The 21836-nt window shown below is 40.7% G+C and overlaps 1 protein-coding gene across 4 annotated transcripts; it reads left to right on the top strand.

Annotated features, from left to right (window-relative positions):
* The first annotated feature begins 801 nt into the window (after window positions 1-801).
* Window positions 802-21631, top strand: vmp1 (vacuole membrane protein 1). Of its 4 annotated transcripts, none has more exons than XM_086261153.1 (12): window positions 802-867; window positions 1419-1526; window positions 1781-1913; window positions 2126-2216; window positions 3496-3606; window positions 10896-11063; window positions 11245-11376; window positions 14904-14984; window positions 15120-15236; window positions 16599-16660; window positions 19421-19520; window positions 19977-21631. In XM_086261153.1, the coding sequence occupies exons 2-12, from the start codon at window positions 1448-1450 to the stop codon at window positions 20118-20120; spliced, it is 1218 nt and encodes a 405-aa protein (XP_086117279.1). In that variant the 5' UTR covers window positions 802-867; window positions 1419-1447; the 3' UTR covers window positions 20121-21631. The 4 variants fall into 4 exon arrangements, with proteins under 4 accessions (XP_086117279.1, XP_086117278.1, XP_086117276.1 ...); XM_086261152.1 differs by having other exon boundaries at window positions 852-867; window positions 1304-1526; XM_086261150.1 differs by having other exon boundaries at window positions 860-982.
* Window positions 21632-21836: the final 205 nt, after the last annotated feature.

The following is a 21836-nucleotide window of genomic DNA, read 5'->3' as shown; positions in this document are numbered from 1 at the left end:
CGTTTTAGTAGCATAAACATGTATATTACCTTTTTTCAGAATCAGATGCTTTGTTGAAGCTGTTCACATTTGTATACTTGGCTTCATTTTAATAAAACAAAGAAAATCATGCTTGTTCTTTTGTCTACATTTAAAGCCATTCTTACTAAGTCCCTATAAAGACTAAAAGAACACGTGTTTTTTTTTGTTCAGTGTGAATGTTGTGTGAAGGCTGGGACAACACCACAGGATGATAAGGAAATCTGGAGCTCTAGAAAGTATAAGGTTTGTCAGTGTTGTCCTTTGATGGCTGAAAATGTTGAGGAAATCCTTCAAGGATGCTTGTGTCACATTTGAACTCTGATGTTCATAACCTCAGGCAGCCAGACTGATTTGTAGATTCTACTGGTGCCAGTGACGTTTAGGTGTACCGCGTGACTCAAGGTACATGCTAACCTATTGACCTTTCAGGCTTTGTCAGTGCTTAAAACTTTCCAAGACCATAGAAGTGTCACATATATGCGATAACATTAATATAGACCTGCAGGTTTATAGTGATAGTATAACAGTTACCACCTCCAACCCCTGTTTCGGCAAATCTGGCAACCTCCCATTGGACTGCTCCTCACAAGGAACGGAAATGGACTTTTACATCTATTTCACAATAAAAGTATTCGCTTATGAAGTGAAGCATGTGATTTCATCGTAAGTTATTATAATACTGTCATTACACCATGAATCGCTCCCACATTTACTCAGTTAATTAATTACAACATAATGTAAACAAAAACTTTTTCTACAGCCTTTTCCCCCCAGTGGTGCACAGTAGTGCTGGTTTTACTTTGACAGTGCCTGCGTTTGTTTCCGGGTAAAGAGGACAGGAACAAGGTACAGATGTCATGTAATTTTAACAAACATTCCCCTGTTTCTCTCCTGTGTAACGTGTGTCTTTTCTCATTACTACAACAGTATAGCGGCAACAAGTTGTTTTAGACGTTTCTCGGTGAGTAAGGGAACTCGTTATTGAGTTTAAACGCCTGATTTTGAGGTACAGACGTCACTAGCTCGGTCGTTAGTATTTTGGCTAGCCGGTTAGCATGTGGAGGGTTATGCACGTATTTAGCACCATATCTACTTACAGACTGACCTACGGAAAGACGACAGCTCACGTCAGCTGTAGCCTTCGCTCTCGTAAAGCAGTCTGTAATAGTTTCACAGTCGCCTCGTTGCTTTCTGTGCTATATCTCTGTCTTTGAATTTGAATGTCAGCTAACCGGCGTGTGAACGAAAGGTTCGCACTAACTGATAGTTTATTGGTTGACAGCTGCTGATAAGGAGTTCCAGTTTCTACACAATCCCTGCTGTAATCTCTTAGCCGTTCAGAAACGGGGACACGGGAAACTCCAACTCCTACTTGTCGTGCTCCTCTCTCGTCCTAGACTGCCTGACCTGCCAGACGGTGATTGACATGGCAGCTAATGGAGCAAGCTGTGAGCAGCCTCAGAAACGCGCAGGAGCTAAAGACAAACTGAATGGGAAATCCGCAGGTAAACTCTATCAGTTGTATCTGTTGTGTAACCTTTGACACAGAACTGCACCTATCACCTTATGGCATTCACGCTTTATAAACACTCACACTGATTCACTATGGGTTATTTTCACTTTCCATAGGTGCAAACAAGTACATTACAGAGTACATGTATTATGCATTTAGCATTACCAATTCAAGAAGTGGCAATAAGTGTTGTGTCTGTAAGTATTACAGAGTGTCAAAGTGATTTTCTTTCGTTTTATTCTCCAGACTTGTCATTAAGAGAGAGGAGACAGAAGGATAAGGAAGAGCGCCTGTCTCTGGTGCTATGGAGGAGACCTGTTACCACTTTGCATTACTTTCTCCTGGAGACGCTCCTTAAGCTAAAGGAGTGGACGTTTAAGTAAGACATTAAAGGTTTTTCCTGGATTCTTTTCTTAAAATGAAGCTGTCTCCTGGTTGGACATACCCTGTGATTTAAGCTGCTGTATCAAAAAAAAGTACTTATGCCCCAGAAGGTGGATTTGTGCATTTTATTGAGACCAGAGACACTTAAATTTAAGGGGGGAAAGAATGGAAGGGGATATGATTGTGTTTTCTTGCTTCCCGATTCAGGCTTTGGCAGCGGAGAGGCATAGTTTTCCTGTGTTTGGTGTTATGCTCTCTCTTTTCCATCGCATACTCAACTGAGGGAGAACACCAGCAAGTAAGCCTCGACTTGTTTTGCTTTCTTAGAGACGTTAAGAATCAGCTAATCAGTTATTTTGTCATCGGCAAGTTTAAAGGTTAACGATGAGTCACTTTTTATCCTGCTCGAGACTTTTCCAAGAATAAACTTTGCATTGTGAGATAATGCAGTGTGCACTGTTGTCAGGTAACCCTTGATCATGTAGTCATCTGTCTGAATGTTCTGTTTACAAATTCATCTGTGCAACGGTCTGTCACGGTTCAGTTAAAACACTACAGTCCTTCAGGGCTTCCTAGAACCAACTGAGAATGGCGTAATCATTTACCTAGAACAGCAGGTCAAACATAGGAAATGAGCAGGGGGAAAAAATAACCCAAGAATAAAGCAAATTTAAATATGTCAAAATCACAAATATTAATGTAAAATAAGGTAATGGGATCGAAAAACATATTGTTTTCATTGTAACTGTGCAGCAATAACTGTTAAGACAGAATTTCCCTGTAAACGGAGTGTAATGAATATTGGTCTAATGCTTTTTTAAATAAATAAACCAATGTAGTTATTAAACGCCTAAAAAAGATTAACTTTTTGTATCATTTATTGTAGAGGTGAGCAATGTGACACTTTTTAATTGTGGACAATCTGATTTGGGCACTTCATACAAAATACAAGGTATATGTTTTGCAAGAGCCAAATGAAGATTCTCTTTCTTATGTTTGCCTCATTTATGATTGTGGAGCCTTTCTCTTTGGCACATTTAAGTAAACCTTACCATCTTACTGGGAGTTTATGCATCAGTCGGACATTTATGGCATACGCACAATGTAACCTCAAACCACTCTGCAACTACTCTGAAAATCAGGCCTTAGACAGTAGCCACCCACTCTGTCCATCAGTCATTCCACATCAGCATCAGGAGAAGCGGCGATATGACTGATGGTGACTGACTTTTGTTTTCACTCTTTATAAACTTCACTCGATTATTTTTAAAGCTGACGTATAAATCATCAGTTATGGTCCAAATTTTCAGAATTCAATGGAAGCGAAAACAGGAAGTTGTGATTCAGGCCTTTTACACTTAAGTAACAGTGACTTCCTGTGTGTCCAGACAACACATGCAGACCTTATGTGATAACAGATATTCAGCTAATCCTGAAGGGAAGATTTTCACTCAACTTTTTAGATTTTACCTTGAAAGATCATCATCTGATCTTTTAGACGCTGGTGACTACCCTGCCCTTCCCCTTGTCTGATTTATGTATATAGTTAATTTTCTTCAATTTTTTTTCCTTTGCAGTATGTTCAGTATCTGGAAAAGAAGTTCCTATGGTGTGCCTACTGGGTAGGCCTTGGGATCCTGTCTTCAGTGGGCCTTGGAACTGGTCTGCACACCTTCCTTCTCTACCTGGTAAGATAGCATCAGCCGTATGGAAATGCAGATGCAAAATACCTTTACTGAAGTAAAGGTAGATAACAGAGGCAATAACAATGACATGGTTTATATTTAGACTGAACAGGTTTTATATGCATAGACAACAGACCGTTTTAGGCGTGAAACAGTACTCACTGATATGAAACAAAGCGTGGCTACGCACCATTAAGAACAAAGTGTAGTCATAGTAGGAATTTTGAGAGCAGGGATAGTTGTGAGTAACTTGCAAACTGGCAAAAGCTTAAAAACATATATTGAAAAATATAAATTTAACATTTGCAAAAGGAGCAGGGAATACCTGTAAGCGAGAGTCATTCAGCTTTACCTGTCTGTACAGATCCTACTCCCTGTCGTTATTTTACAGTTCAGAATAAAGCTGCTTCTCCTTTGTCACACTATGGCAGGTAGCGCTACGTGTTTGATTTGAGTTTTACACCAGATGCCCTTCTTCATGCTGGAATTGAACCAGTGACCTAAGTGAATGTGTAAACCACCAAACTGTGGGAAAAGATGTAACCATATTCCAAATTTGAAGAAATGTAATTTAATTCCACTTGTGTTAATCATTTCTGGTCTAGATTGAGTTAGCTGAGTTTTACTGAATATTGGCCTGACTAAAGGCTACAAAATGTAAAGAGAAATTGATTACCGACATTATCTGGTTGGTTATGCTCAGCATGGGTCAGAATATAATTTACCTTAACAGTTAGCGATTTTCTTACAAAAATGCTACATTTGCAGAATTCTGCAAAATCGCTGTCCGTTTGTTCCTGTACTCACCAGAGGATGGCGTCATAGTCCACACCGAGCCATGAGCCCTGTGTTTCTTCTAACGTCACACGTTTGTCACACGTCTGTCGAAGGCTTTGTGTGAGTGAAGTGTAATTTTCCCCTGACAGGCAGTCACAGAGTGACTGTCACACTGAGTCACCATGAACATGCGTCATTGGTCTTTGGTTGTGGCTAAAAGGAGAATTTAGCAAAATGAAAGAGAGGAAGAAATTCTCCACCAAAGTCCGCTTCAGGCTGATGATGTGGCTTCTGTGCTGCAGAACATGTGCCGATGTGGTTCAGCTGAGTCAGCCATTTCCATTATAATGAAATAATGGGAAAAGATGTAACTGTGACCTTCCCCTTTTTCTTCTTCTTCTTTTTTTAAAGAAATGGTGTACACTCCCTCCATTAATTCTTTACAGCTGTCTAGTGCTCTGCTTCTTTACATACTGTGTGCAACAATAATGACGTAGCAGCAGTGGCTCGTGCCATATACTCTGTGTGGGGTTGTGTATTGTGCTTTTCTTTTGCAGTGAGAATATTAAACAGCTCTGGTTTTCATAATAACTTGTCCTTATGTACCAAAAGTCAAGTCATGAAACATTGTGTCTAGACCAAAAAAAAGGAATTCAGATTACTCCACCGCAGAGGAGTTTGACTTGTTCCTCAAGAGATTGACTTCTTTTTTCTTTAATCACATTACAGTAGGGATTTGTTTTGTTTGGATAATTGTTCACCCTTATTTCCTTCAACATCTTGCATTCATTTTCATAAACTGTTGGGCACTAAATTATTTACCTGCATGGCACTGGCAGCAGCACAGGACCTCATGTCTGCTTGTATATATAGGACACTTTTATAAAGAAGGCATACTTCAGGTTTTATTTCCTTCTTCCTGGTCGCCAGAGATGCTATGTAATACCTGGATATCTGTTGATTACATATGCAGTCACATGTGTCACCTGTGTGACCCTCAGTGATCCAAGCAAACTGATATTAGGGTCTGGCACCCAGCAATTTAATTTTCTTGTCTTTAAGTATAGCATAGGTTGCTTACGGTCTTTGCTGGTAGCTTTCCATCCTCTCATTTGGAGCTACTCTCCATCCTCCAGAGGTTTCATACCTACAGCCTATCTCTACCAAGAAGTTTGCTGATCCTTCAGCCGAAGAGGTTCTGTAGGCTCTCCTGCTTATTTTATAGTTTATGATTGTGTCTATTTGTGGAGGTATTTGCCTACAGAGAACCTACAGAGAGGGGCTTTCATCCAATTCAACCTCCAAAATCCCAACTGTGTGTTGCTCAACGTGGATGATGCTTTACATTAGTCGAGTATGATTGACAGCGGCGTTAACTAGAAATGGGAGAAGCATGAACTCCTCATCAATCCATACTCACTCATTAGGGGGCCTTATCCCTTTATGTTTGGGAACTGTTTGCACTTAAGCTCTTCTATAACACTGGCCTTATAGTTTGCCATAGGTTATTAGATTAAGGGCTTTTTCTCCTTAACTTGCTGTCCAGCAGACTCTCTGCTGCTGTTGTCACCACTCCTTCAGAACCACGACTCCAAACAGCTGATGAGAGAAGTCACTTGTCTGATTTGCCTTCTTTTGCAAGCCGACATGACAAAGATGCAGTGTCTTTACAACCAGGTGCACTTTCCCTCTGCAGGCCAAAGCCACGTGCATTTTTTCCATCTGTGGATGGTGGGTTGATATATGCACCTTAACTTGGAGCAGGTGGTCTTAGTCATAGTTTTTTTTATTTTGACAAAAATAAAATTTAGTTTTAGTTATAATTTAGGCATCTAAATTCTTTATTTTTTGAAGTTTTAGGCAACTAAATATCATAAGATTATCATAGAACAAATCTGAAGTTGATTTGGTTTACTAATTTGTAGGGTGTGAGAAGTTTGTTAACAAAGCATCTTCTTTTCTTTGATATCAAATGTGAAATATGTCCAGATGTCAACGGAAGAGAAAAGAAGATGTTTCATGTTTTGCCGCGTTTTCATATGAAACGGAGGACATGGGAGGGCCCCACCACATCCTGTTATTCGGTGGTAGATCAAATTGTGCCCGCTAACCTTGCTGCACAAGGAGATTTCTTTTGATTGGATAACCTCCAAACTCGACCTGCCTCGCTAAACAAATTAATCAATTGTGATTGCATCTCTTTTCTCCAGAACATTTTCATCTGGTTTTTATTTGTCGATGACAGTGTCGGTATATTTCATCACAGTTTTTTGTCCTCATGCATTTGTTTTTATGTAGTATTGTCTTGTTTTTATCAGGAAAAAACAGTTAAAGAAAAATATCAGTAAACAAAATGAACACTGTCTCGGACAGAACTCTTCTCTCGTCCATATGTCCCAGTTAGGGCTCACGGTAAACTTTGTGTTATTTGATACCATGTCAGCAGATTGTCATCGGTGTCGGATTGTTTTCAAGGAATTGCCCACATTTGTACTGAGGCAAATGCCCTCATTTTGTTTCCTCCAGAGGGTGGATTACATTCTCAGCCTTTTTCTTGTTTTCAAAGAAGTTCAAGGCTCAAATTCAGTGTTTTCCTTTGGTTGCTGGGGAAACTTACAGCGGCAGCTGCAGTCATCCCACTACACCTCATTTCATCAACACCTTGGACTTCGATTCCAAAGAGGTACCAAAGCAGGTCAGTGGCAGTCTGGGCTTTCCACTGTTGTAGTATTCTTTTGGGATCACCTTCCCTCCAGGCCAAGAGGTGATGTTTACAGATGCCTTCCTCTTAGTTAGCAAAGGCAGTATGGAAGCACAGGACAGTGTGTAGGATCGGAGGCTGCTTCGCATCGGTGTGCTGGAGCTATGGGTTGTATACTTGGCCCTCAGGCATTTCCGTGCTCAGTCCAATAACACGTTGACCATGTATTGTATCAACTATCTAAGCACCAGATCCAGCCTGTCCTGCATGGAAGCTCAAGGACTCCTGATATGAGCCTCACCTCGTGAGTTTTTCTTGAAAAGATGAGACTTTTGGAGACAACTTTGCCAAAACCTCTGCCGTTTCTTTGCTCCCGGTTTTGACTGATTCAACACATTTACCATTGCTGCTGTGGAGGTTTTACCTGAATGGTGACGCCTGTTGTTTAGGAGAATACTGCACTGATGCCATCAGCACTAGTATAAATGGGGACTTCCCTGTTTATGTCTGATAAGACTAAAGCGGCAAGCATAATGGGGCATAATGTAAAATGTCTCTTCTACCCATGACATTTTACATTACCTTGAAAGATGTTCCACTGACTGACATCTGTACCACAGCTGCTTGGACTTCCTGTTGTACCTTCGCCCACTTCTGTAAAGTTAATGTTGCCATTCACATTGTGGGTACAACAGTTTCTTCTGGTCCTTCACTCCGCAACTGCACTGTGGTGAATGCAAATTCATCATGACCTTGTTTTATTGAAGTCATACCAATGAAGTTGATAAGTAATCGAATACCATCTCTTGCGGTCAGGAATAATGGAAGCAAAACAAGAGCTGGGAATCTAAGATTCTGTGAATTCTCTATCACCACCAGAGCACACCGGTGATTAATGAAATTTGCTGCGTACCAGATCCCTTTATTGGGTTACACGTGTAATTTTTATTTCTGTACCTGTTCATAATATACTAAACACATCATCAGACTGGGTATTGGTCTTTTTCTCTGCATAGGTATGAAACTGCTGCATATGGATTGTTTATGAACTCTGTTCTAGTACTCTGTTCTGCAGAGCATGACACAGTGTATTGTGAAAGCATGATACAAATATGCAAGATAAAGTTAATTGCAACAGAATTGCCCCATAGCTGTGGGGCAATCCTAATGAGTAACCCATCAAACGCTGGTATGAATCTCCTGCAATCTGTCAGCAGTGTCTCACGTTCCAGCCCAGGCATCTATTTAGCTTATTTCACTTCATATATTGAATCATTCTCTCTTATTGGAGCTTTCGTCCTCTGCCATCTTTGTAATATCTTATATCAAGTCTGTTTGTTCAGGTTGTTTGGTTGGAAAGGATTCTTGTCCATTGACACATGGAATTATTGTTGACTGTCACGCTCCCCTTGTTGCTTTCATTGTTTGTCCTGATTGGCTTCATTGAGAGTGCCTAATTCTCCAAATTCCTCTGATATTTTGTAATTTTTCACAGAAATGGTGAAGCATTCTTTACATTGTTGTCACTTGACGTGAGCCCACTGCTCATATGGAGATTATTTCCTGTCTCTTAGTTTGCTAAAGTTTAGCTCATGCTCTGAGTGCTTGTACCTTTTGAATCTGTCCACTCTGTTCAGTTTGATTTGTCTGGCATCATGGCATGAAACTCTTTCAATCCAGTGAGCGCTGCAGTAGACTTAAAATTGGCCAGTCAGCAAGCACAGAGTGTGGGACTGACACAGTTGTAAAGCTCTTAAGAAGTGTGGGTGATCGAGGGAATACCCCTGCACCACAAAATAGGTTTAAGTAGCTGCGATGTTAGACCCGAGATGGAAACGGAGTGTGCCGTGTTGATAGATCTGACTAATTTCAGTCATTCACATTGCAGTAACTTCTGTCACACGTCTCTGTTCAACGTTAATACCAACCATAGACGGAAAATGTGTAATATTGTTTTTGAAGAAAAACCACATTTCCCACCAGAAGAATTACACGGAATTTACTTCAAGCCTGAAGCATTAACACATGGCCACATAGAGAGCATGAGGTCACTGATCCACCGGGTGAGGGGAGTAACTCACCAGTATGAGCTTACTCTTCATCATGATGTTTTTGGATGTGTTGCCAAGCAAACACTGGGTTCTAGTCTTTATGTTGTGCTTAAATGACTCATCCTCATGATGCCTGTACTTATACATGTCTGAATTGAGAATTTAAATTTTAGGAGACCAATAATTTAAATGAAAAAGGTTTTCATTTACGTCGATGCACTGCTTTGTCAGTTCACCCCTTTGGCAATCTTCTCAGGAATTTTTCATGATTAACTGAGATTGTTTCCCAATTTTTGGGTGAATTCATTCCACTTTCAACCAGAATCTCACATAATTGAACCCAAACACAGGGATATTTGAATGTTTGGCTTTCCCCTTAAGTTATTGTGGTTGCTCATCATCCCTCAGGATTAAACATGACCACACCCGCTACCATCAGGTCAACATTTCACTGTAGGGCTTTTTAATGAAATTTGTTGAACTCGTTTACTAGGCCAGAGTTAAAAGTAACCTATGGCCCTTCCTGCTGCATCATATTCCTAACCACCTTTTACACACTGAATACCACTAGTGGTTTAAACAGAAAATAATGTCATGTATGTTTGTTCCATGCACAGAGGGTCTCTGTGCATGGAACAGAGACCTTCATCACTGCAGACCAGTGATGAAGCAAAGAACTGTTTGATAGATCCTGAATGACTTCTGTTGATGCGAATGAACAAAGAGAGCAGTGCCGGTGCTGCTACAGCTCCTATCAAACAAGCGTGTCTGAATGTTAAGAGCTTAGGTGTGTTTTCCTCCTTGGTAACAGTGTCTTGTTGTCTCACAAAGGGCTAATGTTAAATGAAGTCCTGCTTGGATGAAAAGGGAGTGTCTTGTGTAAACTAAAGAAGCCTCCTGTGTGCTCATACTCTGAGTGGGTGGAGAGTTACCATGATGAAGCATTTGCAGTCAGCACAGACTAATTGTGCGCTGTCCATCTACTGTCACTGTTGCCTGTTTCACCTCAAAGAAGCATAATGAAGTAGCTATGTTGTGGTTGCAGGTTGCCCAACTGTTACTGAGGCCAGGTGGCTCAACCTAACCGCCTCGACAGTGATAAGTGATGACATAGCTACCTGCCAGAGTGGCGGCATGACTCAGCTGCTGGTGCTTTGTGTTTGTTGCTTACAATGTAGCACTCGCAAGCTGTGTTTAACAATACAACAGCAGCTTAAATTACTGCAAACATTACTGCAAACTGCAGGCCACAAAAAGATCACAATCAACACCTTTTGGAAGGACTTTGAACAACAACGACAACTTTAGTTGAAGAGAGATATATTGCACGACTGCAATATGAAATATCTGCTCCTGTTTGAAAGGCTGAAGTTGACACAGACTAATAATTAAAATATAAAGAAAATCAATCTTTACCCCTTAACTTTGCTGTTCGAGTCTTTTGAGTAGCCTTTTGCTCACACTATGACCTTACGTTCATGTTCTTTTGAGCATTTTTCATCATAAAGACAGTTGATGACCTCCCCTGTCCTTTTTAATGAGTTATGAGTCAGTGAAGATCTCTATCATGGATTTTTCCAAGGGTTGCCACATGGACAGAGACCACCCTCACTAACGTCTGATACACACTCAGTCATTTTGTTCTGTAAGCATGGCTGCAATATGACAGAAACCACTCAGTTCAGAAAGGAGCTTCAAGGGTTTCAAAGATGTAAAGGGTTGATGTAACTTGGCTTATTTTCCATCTGTCTCGCTCCTCTCAGGGCCCTCATATAGCTTCAGTAACCCTGGCAGCATACGAGTGTGGGTCCACAGACTTCCCAGAGCCTCCCTACCCAGACCAGATTGTTTGTCCCGAAGATGGAGGAGTGGAGGACACAATCTCCCTCTTCTCAATCATGTCAAAGGTCCGACTGGAGGCCTGTATGTGGGTGAGTGTTAGCTTGAATAAAGATACACTAGAGTTATCCACCCTGACGCACACCAAAGATGCTTTTTCAGGGCTGTGTTGGTCTCGTTTGTGCATAAATCCAAAGTATATCTAATCTTTCACCAAGTAGTTTGATGCATAACTGAGTTATCGCAAACATAAAATGTTCTGTTTATGTTTAGGGTGCCGGCACCGCCATCGGAGAGCTGCCTCCTTATTTCATGGCCAGAGCGGCTCGTCAGTCGGGAGCTGATCCAGACGATGAGGACTACGAGGAATTTGAGGAGATGTTGGAGCAGGCCGAGGGTGCTCAGGTCAGAAGCACTTGTTTTCGTAAAGTGTTAGGTCCTAGGATGTGCACTGGTGTGAACATCAAGAATATTTAAAGATTAAAGAAGGATTATGCTCAGATATGCATTTCGATAAATGTGATTTCGAGAAACCTAAAAAGGCGACATTTAAGTTATATCACTTATTATTTAATTGAGTATGGCTTCCATTTTTGTTTTTGTTTTTTTAATGCTTCTTTCCCGCTCACAAAAATTAGCCAGCGCTCCCTTATCACCCCTATTCTTGCTTCATTTCACGGGCTTCCAGTAAAATTCAGAATCCATTTAAAAATTGACAGGTCAAGCCCTACATGGCCGGGCTCTGGCATCTGAGACCTTACAACAGCAGCTGGCCTCTCAGATCATCTGATCGGGCTCGCTTAGCTGTTCCATGTTCCTTTTTTTAAAACCAGAGGCGATCACGCTTTTAAGGTTGCAGCTCTTAAGGCCGGCTAAATCTGCGGTTTGTTTTAAATGACTGCCGTTTTGTAGGTTAGCTTTTTCTTAATCTTTCTCCCATTATTTTTGGCTTTTGTTCACTTCTAATGTGTTTATGGAAGTGTGCATGTTGGCATGAAGGTCTGCGTGCTGGAACATGTATTCTTATTTTTAATGTGCGGTTTTATTCAAACTGTGAAGCACTTTGTAACAGTGTGTTTTAAAAAGCACTGTACAAATAAAGTTATAATTCTTTCCAAATAAGTTATATTTGGTTTGAACAGGGGCCCAAAGTCATCCAGCCTGCCTTGTACTGCAAGAGCAAAGCAGTTACACTCAATATTGGACTATCTATCTATACATCTGTTCGGATTTATTTTAATGTAGCTGCTTACACGGTGCCCACAGACTCAATACGATATGATCTTATTTAATATGGTTTAATTTCATAATGTGCAACTGACCACAAAGCCACTGTCCAGTGATTGGTCTCAAAGTGGCACGTGACTTCAGTGAAGCCCCGCCCTTCTTGCACTTCCAGTAAATCTGTGTGTTCGTGGGTGAGTCACCCTGAGCACAGCTCCCTCTTTAATCATCCCTCGGGCTTTGCTCTCTCGCTGCCTCCCTCCGTCTCTCTTTTCACCGGCCTCTAATTTGAATGACAGGCAGCGCTGTCAGGAACTGAGTTCACATGACTGGAGACTGCTGAGATCAGAGGCTGAGTAAGCAGAACAGAAATTAGAGAAATGGTGTCCATTGTCTCCATCACCTAGTCCCACTTCAGTGGCTCTCAGCTGACAAGGTCATCTTCACAGGGTGTTGTTTTGTTCAGGACATATACACTTAGGTGTGTGTCAGGGGCATTCTAAGAAGCACTGCAAAGACCCATTAACATAAAACAGTAATTGGAATGGATACCAAAGAAGAAGAAAAAAGACTGAGTGTGACAAAAATGGAAACGCATGTCCCTAAATGTGGTAAAACCTGCCTTTGTGTGCAGTGTTGTAGTATTGCAGTGAGCAAATTGAATCTGAGCAGACATGTTCGAGCTGCATCCAGGCAAGTGGTGAAAGGTTGGTTGAAGATGAGAAGAATTTGCTTGTTTACAGATCTGTGCATACCGCAGGAGGCAGTGCTTTAGAGTTGCTCATCCAATATCAGGAGAAGAACCATATATGATGAATTGATTTACATAAAAATGACCAAAACACTGAGGAAGACTTGGAGTCAATACACGTTATGCCTGAATTAGCAGGAAATCTACATCGTTATTTATTTATATAAGGCTTGTGTTCACCCTACTGATGAGCACCTGTTTAAGCCTTTAGAGAAACATGGTGCTTCCTTTTTTCTGATGTTCTGAACACAAAAGTTTTTACCAAAAGTCTTATTATATCACCAGTACCGTATTTTTGACCATAAGGTGCACCGGATTATAAGGCGCATTAAACTTTACTCAACTCATTCTTCTTGCTTCCTCCACTTCTGTACCATTAATTCATTAATGTTGAATTCTCACGCAGCTGCTCTATTCCCATGTTGCTGCAGTATATTAATGACTAACCTCGTATTGTGGATGGATTATCTCAGTTGTTCTCCTGACTGAAGTTTGGTCCGTTTACAGCATCCTGCCATGCGATTGCATTTGTCCCTAACCATCGGGAACCCTCACGTTAACTTTTATCGAGTGGGAAAAAGTTGGCGTTCATCCTCCAGCTTTACTGTGTTTATATTATGCTAACATAGCTGTGTCGCTAGCGATCACGTAGCACATCATTATATACTAACTAGTCCAATTTCAGTAATCCTACAAAAGTCACTGCTGTTAGGTTTCTGTCTTCATTTATGTTGGAAGTGATAGCAGAGCTGTACGTTTTAATTTTTTCAGAAATCTCTGTCAGAACATGCTATATCATGTTTAGGTGGAAACTAGCGAGCTAACTTCCTGCTAACTTCTAACTCAATTAAATTTAATAAATCCTGTTTTCATGGATGCCTGCATGTTAAACTTAATTGTTACACCTGGTAAAGCAGCAACACTGATCATTTTATTAAAGATGAAAGAATTTAGACAGTTTTTAACTCTCAGTGATGTCGTAGTGACTTTGGGACCTGAAGCGGATGGAGTTTTGGACCCAGATTACTCCGTGAGGCTCCTGACTACGGTAGCCCTAATGCTCCAACAATCCATCAAGCAGTGCGGCTTCATAGCTTACCAAAATCATACTAAAACATTTTATGACAGATTTTTGAGCGCCGTGTACCAAGTAAAACCGGTTTGAGGTCAGTAAGCACAACCAGAATTCATACATAATGCATGCACTGTCGATTTTTTTCAGAAAAGTTACGAGTTTAAGTGTGAAAAATACGGTAATTGTTTCGGTGGGTGCATTATAAGCCTTATAAAGGGTAACAGCATTGAAGACTCAGGATGCAGTTTTTATGAACGGTTGCACTGAAACGAACATGAAAAAAGGACTTAGTTTTTATCAACCTCGGTACTTTGGTGCTTTCTTAGTTATAGAAGATTAAAAACTAAACTTAAATTTGACTTTTTGTTGAAAATAAACACACATGGTGCCAGTTTTTTTTTTTTTTTTGTTTGTTTTTTTTACACTGGCTTCCTGTGCCTTTGATGTTTTTCCTCTATCTCAGATCTTCACAATATAGCCACAGATGTTTCAGCCTCTCAGAAAAAAACCAAAAGGTCCTCTGCACTTTTGTACCAAATTCACCAAACCTCAGAGAAAGTCTTAAATTGCTCTAAAATAGCAGGTATCAGTACTCTATTGCTCCTTGTAATAACACTGGAGACGGCGGCACTGTTAAAACATTTGGTTTGGTTTAAAAAAAAAAAAAAAGTACACACATTTGCAAAAAGTACAGAGTGGTTATTTTAAGAAAACAAGAGTGGTTGTGTGTTCAGAGATGTGTATGTGTACATGTGAAATCTTTGATGCAGGGAAGTGTAACAAGAATTAAAAACCCGGCAGCTTAAAATAACAATCCCTGCCTGGCAGCCATTGATGCACTTACAATCACTTTATTCACTTGTTGTTGTTGTTGTTTTGCAGGATTTTGTTACAAGAGCAAAACTGGGAGTGCAGCACATGGTGCAGAAAGTGGGATTCTTTGGCATCTTGGCTTGTGCCTCAGTGAGTAGGAAGTTTTCAGGCCTTTTTAAAATTATTTTATTATCTTTTTTTAACTTTTAAACTGAGTTTGTTACGAACAAATTAATGTTCGTGCCCAGACGACGAATCACTACGATCTAATGTGCCCATTTTCAGATTCCTAATCCTCTCTTCGACCTGGCTGGAATAACCTGCGGCCATTTCCTGGTTCCTTTCTGGACCTTCTTTGGAGCAACTCTGATTGGGAAAGCCATCATCAAGATGCACATACAGGTCAGCAGCACAGTGGAAGCATTGATCAGAGGTGGTTTAAACCTTGCAGAGAGACGGTTTACCTCAAACAACAGCATGTTTTTTCCTTTTTTTAACATAAGCCCCACAGGCCCACGTACTTGCAGCATCTTGCCTTCAAATATGATTCATCTTTTGTTTCATGTCGTCGCGCTTCTCTGTCCGCAGTGTAATAATGCATCTCAGAAATCCTCTCATAGGAAAAAAACGGTTATCCACTGCTGAGTGATACCCTTTGAACAATCCCCACAAGCCTAAAACGTGTGGGAAAGATCAAGCCTCAGTGTTTAAATCATGAGGTGGCGACTATGAGAAAGTCCTAATTGGACACTTCTGGTTAACTGTTTCTGATGGCGCTCTTTTTTTTTTTTTTTTTCCTTCGGGGATTCCTTATTCTGGTTTGAGCTTTCAGATGCATGCCACGCCACATAAACTTACTCCAGATGAAAGGAGGGAAGCTTTTAAGAAGCATTTAACAAGAGTTTGGATTTTTAAAAATCTACTAGATCCAAAAAAAAACAAAAAACACAACTTAATTACGGAGGGTATTGTTGAGTCTACCATACTAGTGACTAATGTAAGCTCAGACTGCAAGGGGCTGTCTGCGTCTGAGGCACACTGTTGAGTGTTTCAACAAACTAAAGCCTATCAATCTCTTGGTGGTACCAGCCAATGATCTCACTATGAGACCTTTCAGACAAAGAGGACTTGAGGCAGTGGGGGTAATGAAGGATGTAGAGTGGATGTGAGGGAAGAGAAGGAAATTGAGCAGACTGTAAGAGGCTACAGGGGGGAGAGTCTTTTGTCTTTTCTTTTTTTTCCTCCCCCCAATTCTGTACCTTGAACCTCATGGACGTTGGATGCCATATCCTGTCTGATTTTGTCCAGGGGGCCATGTGTCATGCCGTTTTAGAGCTGATCAGTTTCAGGACCAGGGGGAGAAGGGGAAAAAAAGTGAGTTTTTTGTTGTTTTTTTAGAACCCCCACCCCTCCACTTGGGTGCTTTGAAAACCACACAAAACCCCTCACACAGACCAAAATTTAGGTTACCGCCAGGTTTGAGTTTCATAATTAGGGTGTCTGTGAACAATGTCAGATGTGGCCTCAATTTCTCAGAGTTGTGTCATTAAAATTAAGAATCTAAACGCATCTTTCTGCCAAGAGTTTTTTTTTTTTTTTTTTATAAAAAAAGGTGTTAAGGAACAAATGTTTTTTGAAAATGCTACACATTTTAGGAGACTTTATGAATAAAGTTGAGAATTTAAAAAAAATTCTGTTTTATCAGCTGTCCTGAATTTCAAAGCAAAGTCATCAATGTTTTTATTTCTGTTTTTTGTTCCTCAGAAACTTTTCGTTATCATCACCTTTAGCAAGCACATAGTGGAGCAAATGGTGTCACTCATCGGGTAAGTTTTTTTCAATTGTTTTTTTTTTGTCCTGTACTGATGTGCGTGTGTGTGAGAAAGCCTGCTTTAATTAGAAACTTGGTGGAGTCATTGTCTTTCGTTGGTTTTGTGGTTGGCAGCACATTTGTAAACTTTTTCAGATGCGTTATGAACACTGATTGGGGATCCTGTATGAATAAATGCTCTCACTGCGGGGGCGTATCGTATGTGCACGCATTTTCCTTCTTTTCTTTTTGATTCACCCCCACCACCACACACACACACACCAAGGTATTTCTTCCCCCCCACACGTGCAATCCATCTCTGCTAGAGCATTGGTGGTCAGGCGTGTGAGGTCCCATCCAAACATGCTCATCTGACTCACTGAGTTGAGCTGTGACTGAGAGAAGAGGCAGTTAGAGGTTGTAGAAGAAGCTTTTTTGAAAGTAATAAGACTTTAATAAATGTATGTATGTAGGTAGGTAGGTCATGGCTCTGGATTCATCTGTTTCAGTTTTCTTTGAAGATGCTGAGTTTTAAATTTAATTTCGTTTTGTTTTTTAATAATGTGGAGGGAATTTGTCAGGCACGGGATGTCAGAAGAGACAAACTCAGCACTTTTTTTTTTTTTTTTTAAGGAAATTGACTCGCAGTCATGTAAACGTCTCAAATCTTAAACAAATTCAAAGAAATAAAGAAAAAAAATCCCCCTAATAGTCTGTCTGTGGTGTAGTGGTTAACACTTGCAAATAAAATGCATCCGGTTTGAGATAAGGAGGAAACAGGAATTCAGTCTCATGGGTCACATTCAAAGTGCTGGTCCCTAAAAATGAGGAGAGCTCAGTCAGGAAACGGCATCAAGCATAAAACCTGCACTAAATCAACATGTGGATCCAACTGTGTCGATCCCCTCGGGAAATAGGGGAGCTGCTGAAAGTACCTATGAAAGCCCCCAATGCTTGTTCTATTGAAGTACATTTATATACGTGTGTGTACATATGTATTATAGGGCTGCTATGATTAGTCAACTAGTCACGATTATGTCGACTATCAAAATCATCGACAACTAATTAACAATTTTTGTTTGAAGCTTTGTAAGATCCTGAAAGATGCAGGAATAAGTTGTAGGATTTAAGAATGTAATAACGGACTGAAATGGAGGATGGTAGCAATGCATCTACAAGGATGCCAGCTGCTGTTAAACGCCGAAGAAGAAGAAGCAGTCTCCGGTATCGTAGCTGTGTCCAGATTCAGGGGCCGCATCCTTCGGAGGCCGCATTTGTAGGTCGATTATGTCACAGCGATGCGATGAAGGCTGTCCAAATTACAAGACTCCGACAAATGCAGCCAACAAATACGTCCTCCTTTTCCCCAGATTTGAAAGATGGGTCGGGTGTATGCTTCGTGGCCAGACCCATTCAATTAAAAAAAAAAAAAGACAAAAACTGAGACATACTTTTCTTATATTACGATATCTCAGCGATTAAATGTGTGATTTAACTTTTTCACACTGACAGAGAAGATTTCCCGCTGCTCCAGCCCACCTAAGGTCAAAGTTGGCTGCAGGCGGCCCACACCTTTAGCTAGTTTTAAAATCGGTATCCTCCTTCATAGGAACTTCTTTTTGACTTTACCAAAAACACTATCTGATTTAAAATGAAATTCAAGGTTCTTTCCCACGTTGCTGCTGCTGTACAGATGACTCTCAGTGACTCGCTATGATGTGTGCAGATAGTTTTTCCTTGCTGATACAGGATGTTTCTTTTCCAGTTTGTGTGAATTCATGTGTGCTTACATGTAAAGTCAAAGTGATAACAAGAATGAATCACACAAAACTAGTTAGGTTTAAGTGACATCAGCAATTACCCAGTCCCCATTTATGTGTGTGTGTGTGTGTGTGTGTGTGTGTGTGTGTGTGTGTGTGTGTGTGTGTGTGTGTGTGTGTGTGTGTGTGTGTGTGTGTGTGTGTGTGTGTGTTATCGCTCATGTTTTTGCTTAGTCTAGTCAGGTCTAGACAACATGTTTATGTCCTGTCCAGGGCCAGAATTGAATTCATGCGGTGGGAAGGCTGTGAGTACAGCCTGCAGTATATTTTTCTTTTCATGGTAATGATAAGTTTGAGGTCATGTAGCGATTCTTCTTCAAACTGTACTGCTGCTGACCCAGTGGTAAAACTACAGTACCAGTACCTGTCTATGACATGAATTGTTAAAATTGTATTAATAATGACTACCACCCCCACCCCCCCAGTGAGCTAATTCACTACCTAATAAGGGCATTAGCACGCCCTCATTAGATGTCTTTCCATCCAGAAGGCAGCAATGTTGGTAAAGGTGATGACATCATGTCGACTCACTTCCTCAGTGAAGGGGCTGACACAGACTCCTATAGAGAGCTAAAGGGTATAAAAGGAGGGTTGAGGAGTTTCTGCTTCATTCCTCTCTGCTGCCTGCTCCTGCTCACAGTAACAATTAGAGGAGGTGGCAGCTCCAAGATAGGGCCCACATGTAGGATGGGGCCTTCAGCAGTTGTTGCCTGGCCTGAATGCTGTTTGACTGGATCAGCGAGGACCTTCTTCTTTCTTTTTCTTTTTTCTCTAAAGTATTGTTCAGGGAAAGGGAAGACTTGAATAGCTTAGTGTGCAGGATCTGAAGTTTTGGTTTCCATGTCTAAGAAGGCTGCTTAAAGGGTAAGTAACTAAATGTTTCACCACCTCCTCTCTCTCTCTCTCTCTTCTTTGTTCTTTTTATCTGTTGCTGCTTTGTGGGTATGCCATGTCAGGTCGGTGCCCAAACTAGGGCCATCTCTCCAGAAGCCCTTCAGGCAGTACCTGGAAGCACAAAGGAACAAGCTGCACCATGCTGGAGGAAGTGCACCAGCGGTAAGAAGATTTAGACTTTACCATGCATTATTTTTGGTCTATTAGCTTTATATGTATATTTATTAAAGGGCAGCCACTAAGTGAATGAGATTTTTTTTATGGTTTTTTTTTTTTTTTTTTTTTTGGCAAGGTTTAATATAATCTGTAAAATTAAAAGCTGTAGTATCTACCTAACTACCTTTAAATCAATGCACTAGAGACTCGGAAGCAGTGTTGATGCAAATTCAGATATTGAGATATAGATATATATAGATCTCAATAAGTGTAATTAATTAATAACTGTATAAAATGTGTCAGTGCCCTCTGGTGGACAAACTGTGCATAGCAGTCTCTTAATTATTAGCATATCCTTCAGTTGTAAATGGCTGGTTTTATCAGTCTAGCTGATATTCACTGTTTGCTTGTACGAGGGTAAAAAAAAATAAAGCATATCCACCCTAATTTGGGGTTTTTCAGGATGAGAACTGGCTGTCGTGGGTGTTTGAGAAGGTGGTGCTGGTCATGGTCTGCTACTTTGTCATTTCCATCGTGAACTCCATGGCTCAGAGCTACGCCAAGAGGCTGCAGCAGCTGAGGCACTCGGAGGAGAAAACCAAGTGATGGCGAAATAAAGCGGTACAAACATCCAAGCGACTGTGTTTGTGCTGCCGCTGAGAGCTCCACTTTCGGCCACAGCCACTCACAACTTAACCTCACCCTCATCCATTCTCAAAGAGGCTGAACGATCAAGAAACCAGGCATAATTTGTCGGTGTGTGCGTACGCGCGCTTTTTTCTTCTTTTTTTTTTGAGGATGTATGTGCCGTTTACTGTCTCCTCGTTCAGGTTTTTGTAGTTCTTCTTCATCTCACTCTTTAGGTGTGTCTAGCGCGATTGGTTCTACTGCTGATCTTAACAAGTTACTTTAAATTAACCCATTCATTGACCTCAGAAGTAAAGCAGCGGTTTGGTGGTTGCTGCTGTGTAAGGGCAGTGCCCATCAGATGCTATGCCTTATGCAAGACGGGAAGGCGTGACCTCCCTTGAATATAGCTCTTGACTTATAGACTTGATTTTTATTTAATTTTGTAACCTTTGTGTATGGATGGATCTTGATTTGTCTGTACAGTGTGCTGCCAAGATAACTGCTGTGGATGGTGTTTCTTTTCAGGGTTTCATTGACTTCGTGGTTTTTGTCCTGTAAGACCAATTTTGTCTTTTGTTTCTGGAATTGTCCATTTAAAAATGGCAGGAGGAGGAGGGAGAAAAAAGCAATATCAACGTCAGATGATGTGGTATTGATGTTTTGCACATTGTGTAAATATCTTACTATCTTTTTGACGGTATGTTCAGATGTATTTCTATTCTATGGTCTGTGTGAACATGAGTCAATTTGAACCAAAACCCACAAGAAAAGGCGATATCATTTGTAAAGTGACGATGTACCCTCAGCTAACTAGTACCATTTCTATTCTGTACATTTGACTTGAACCTGGGATCAGATCATGCATAAAACATGGAAATCGTGGCACTTCTTCTCCAGACTGAGTCTCTCATTTGTTTGGATTCTCCTGAAATGTTCATCCATGGAGGCTCCCCCCGTGTAATACTGTTAGGTTTAAGACCCAACACAAAAGATTTGATTTGTAATTGTCTCTTTGAAACGATCATCTTTAAGGTAAGTGTCACGTCAGCCCTAACACACTTATTTTGACTGCTTTTAGTACCAGACGCATGACATCCTTCATGGTAGGACCAGAATTTGGTTTTTGATGATTATTTCTCAGCTTGCCTGCCTTCCCGACTCTTAAACATACTCTGTAGATCCTGGCCGACTTCAGCTCATGGTTGAGACTCTCCAACCATGTGGTTTGGCATTCCTTCACACCACTCTTCCACACCATCAGCTAGCTTATCAGACTGGTGTTGGCTGTTGGATGTGCTTGGCAACAGCGGTCTGTAAGCTGGCTGAAGTTGTTGGTCTTCAGCATTTCTGGGTTCGTCTCGAGCACTGCAGCTACACGTTAGTGGGTCTGCGTGCGGACAACGCTGTTATCTAAAGAGACTCTTTGCTTTTATGTCACTCCACTTCTACTGTGTAAAACTCATAAACAATAAAGAGATGAAAAGTGATTCTTTTGCTACTTTTCTTTGTGCGGTGCTGCCTTTCAAAATGATCACCGATTGCATTTCAACTGTAAACGTTTAAGCTGATCTCAGCTTGGGACATTTTACTGCTTAATGCATATTTAAGCTGCTGTAGCCAATACAGTTTATTAACATAGAAAAACTTAACATGATGCATTCTTAAAAAGGGAAGAAGAAATATACACACTCG

The sequence above is a fragment of the Aulonocara sp. 'chitande type north' Nkhata Bay genome, linkage group LG14 (assembly GCF_057382095.1).
Source record: "Aulonocara sp. 'chitande type north' Nkhata Bay isolate Kocher_YH1m ecotype deep benthic linkage group LG14, A_spYH_male_GT1.1, whole genome shotgun sequence".
Taxonomy (NCBI): domain Eukaryota; kingdom Metazoa; phylum Chordata; class Actinopteri; order Cichliformes; family Cichlidae; genus Aulonocara; species Aulonocara sp. 'chitande type north' Nkhata Bay.
The sequence above is the reverse complement of the archived record's forward strand: the minus strand, read 5'-3'. Positions and strand labels throughout refer to the sequence as shown.

Bases quoted from the DNA above. Each gene is read 5' to 3' on its own strand.
- vmp1 (XM_086261153.1), top strand. From the start codon at position 1,448: ATGGCAGCTAATGGAGCAAGCTGTGAGCAGCCTCAGAAACGCGCAGGA. The intron at 1,527-1,780 runs GTAAACTCTATC...TTTATTCTCCAG, and splicing joins ACTGAATGGGAAATCCGCAG to ACTTGTCATTAAGAGAGAGG. The intron at 16,661-19,420 runs GTAAGTTTTTTT...ATGCCATGTCAG, and splicing joins CAAATGGTGTCACTCATCGG to GTCGGTGCCCAAACTAGGGC.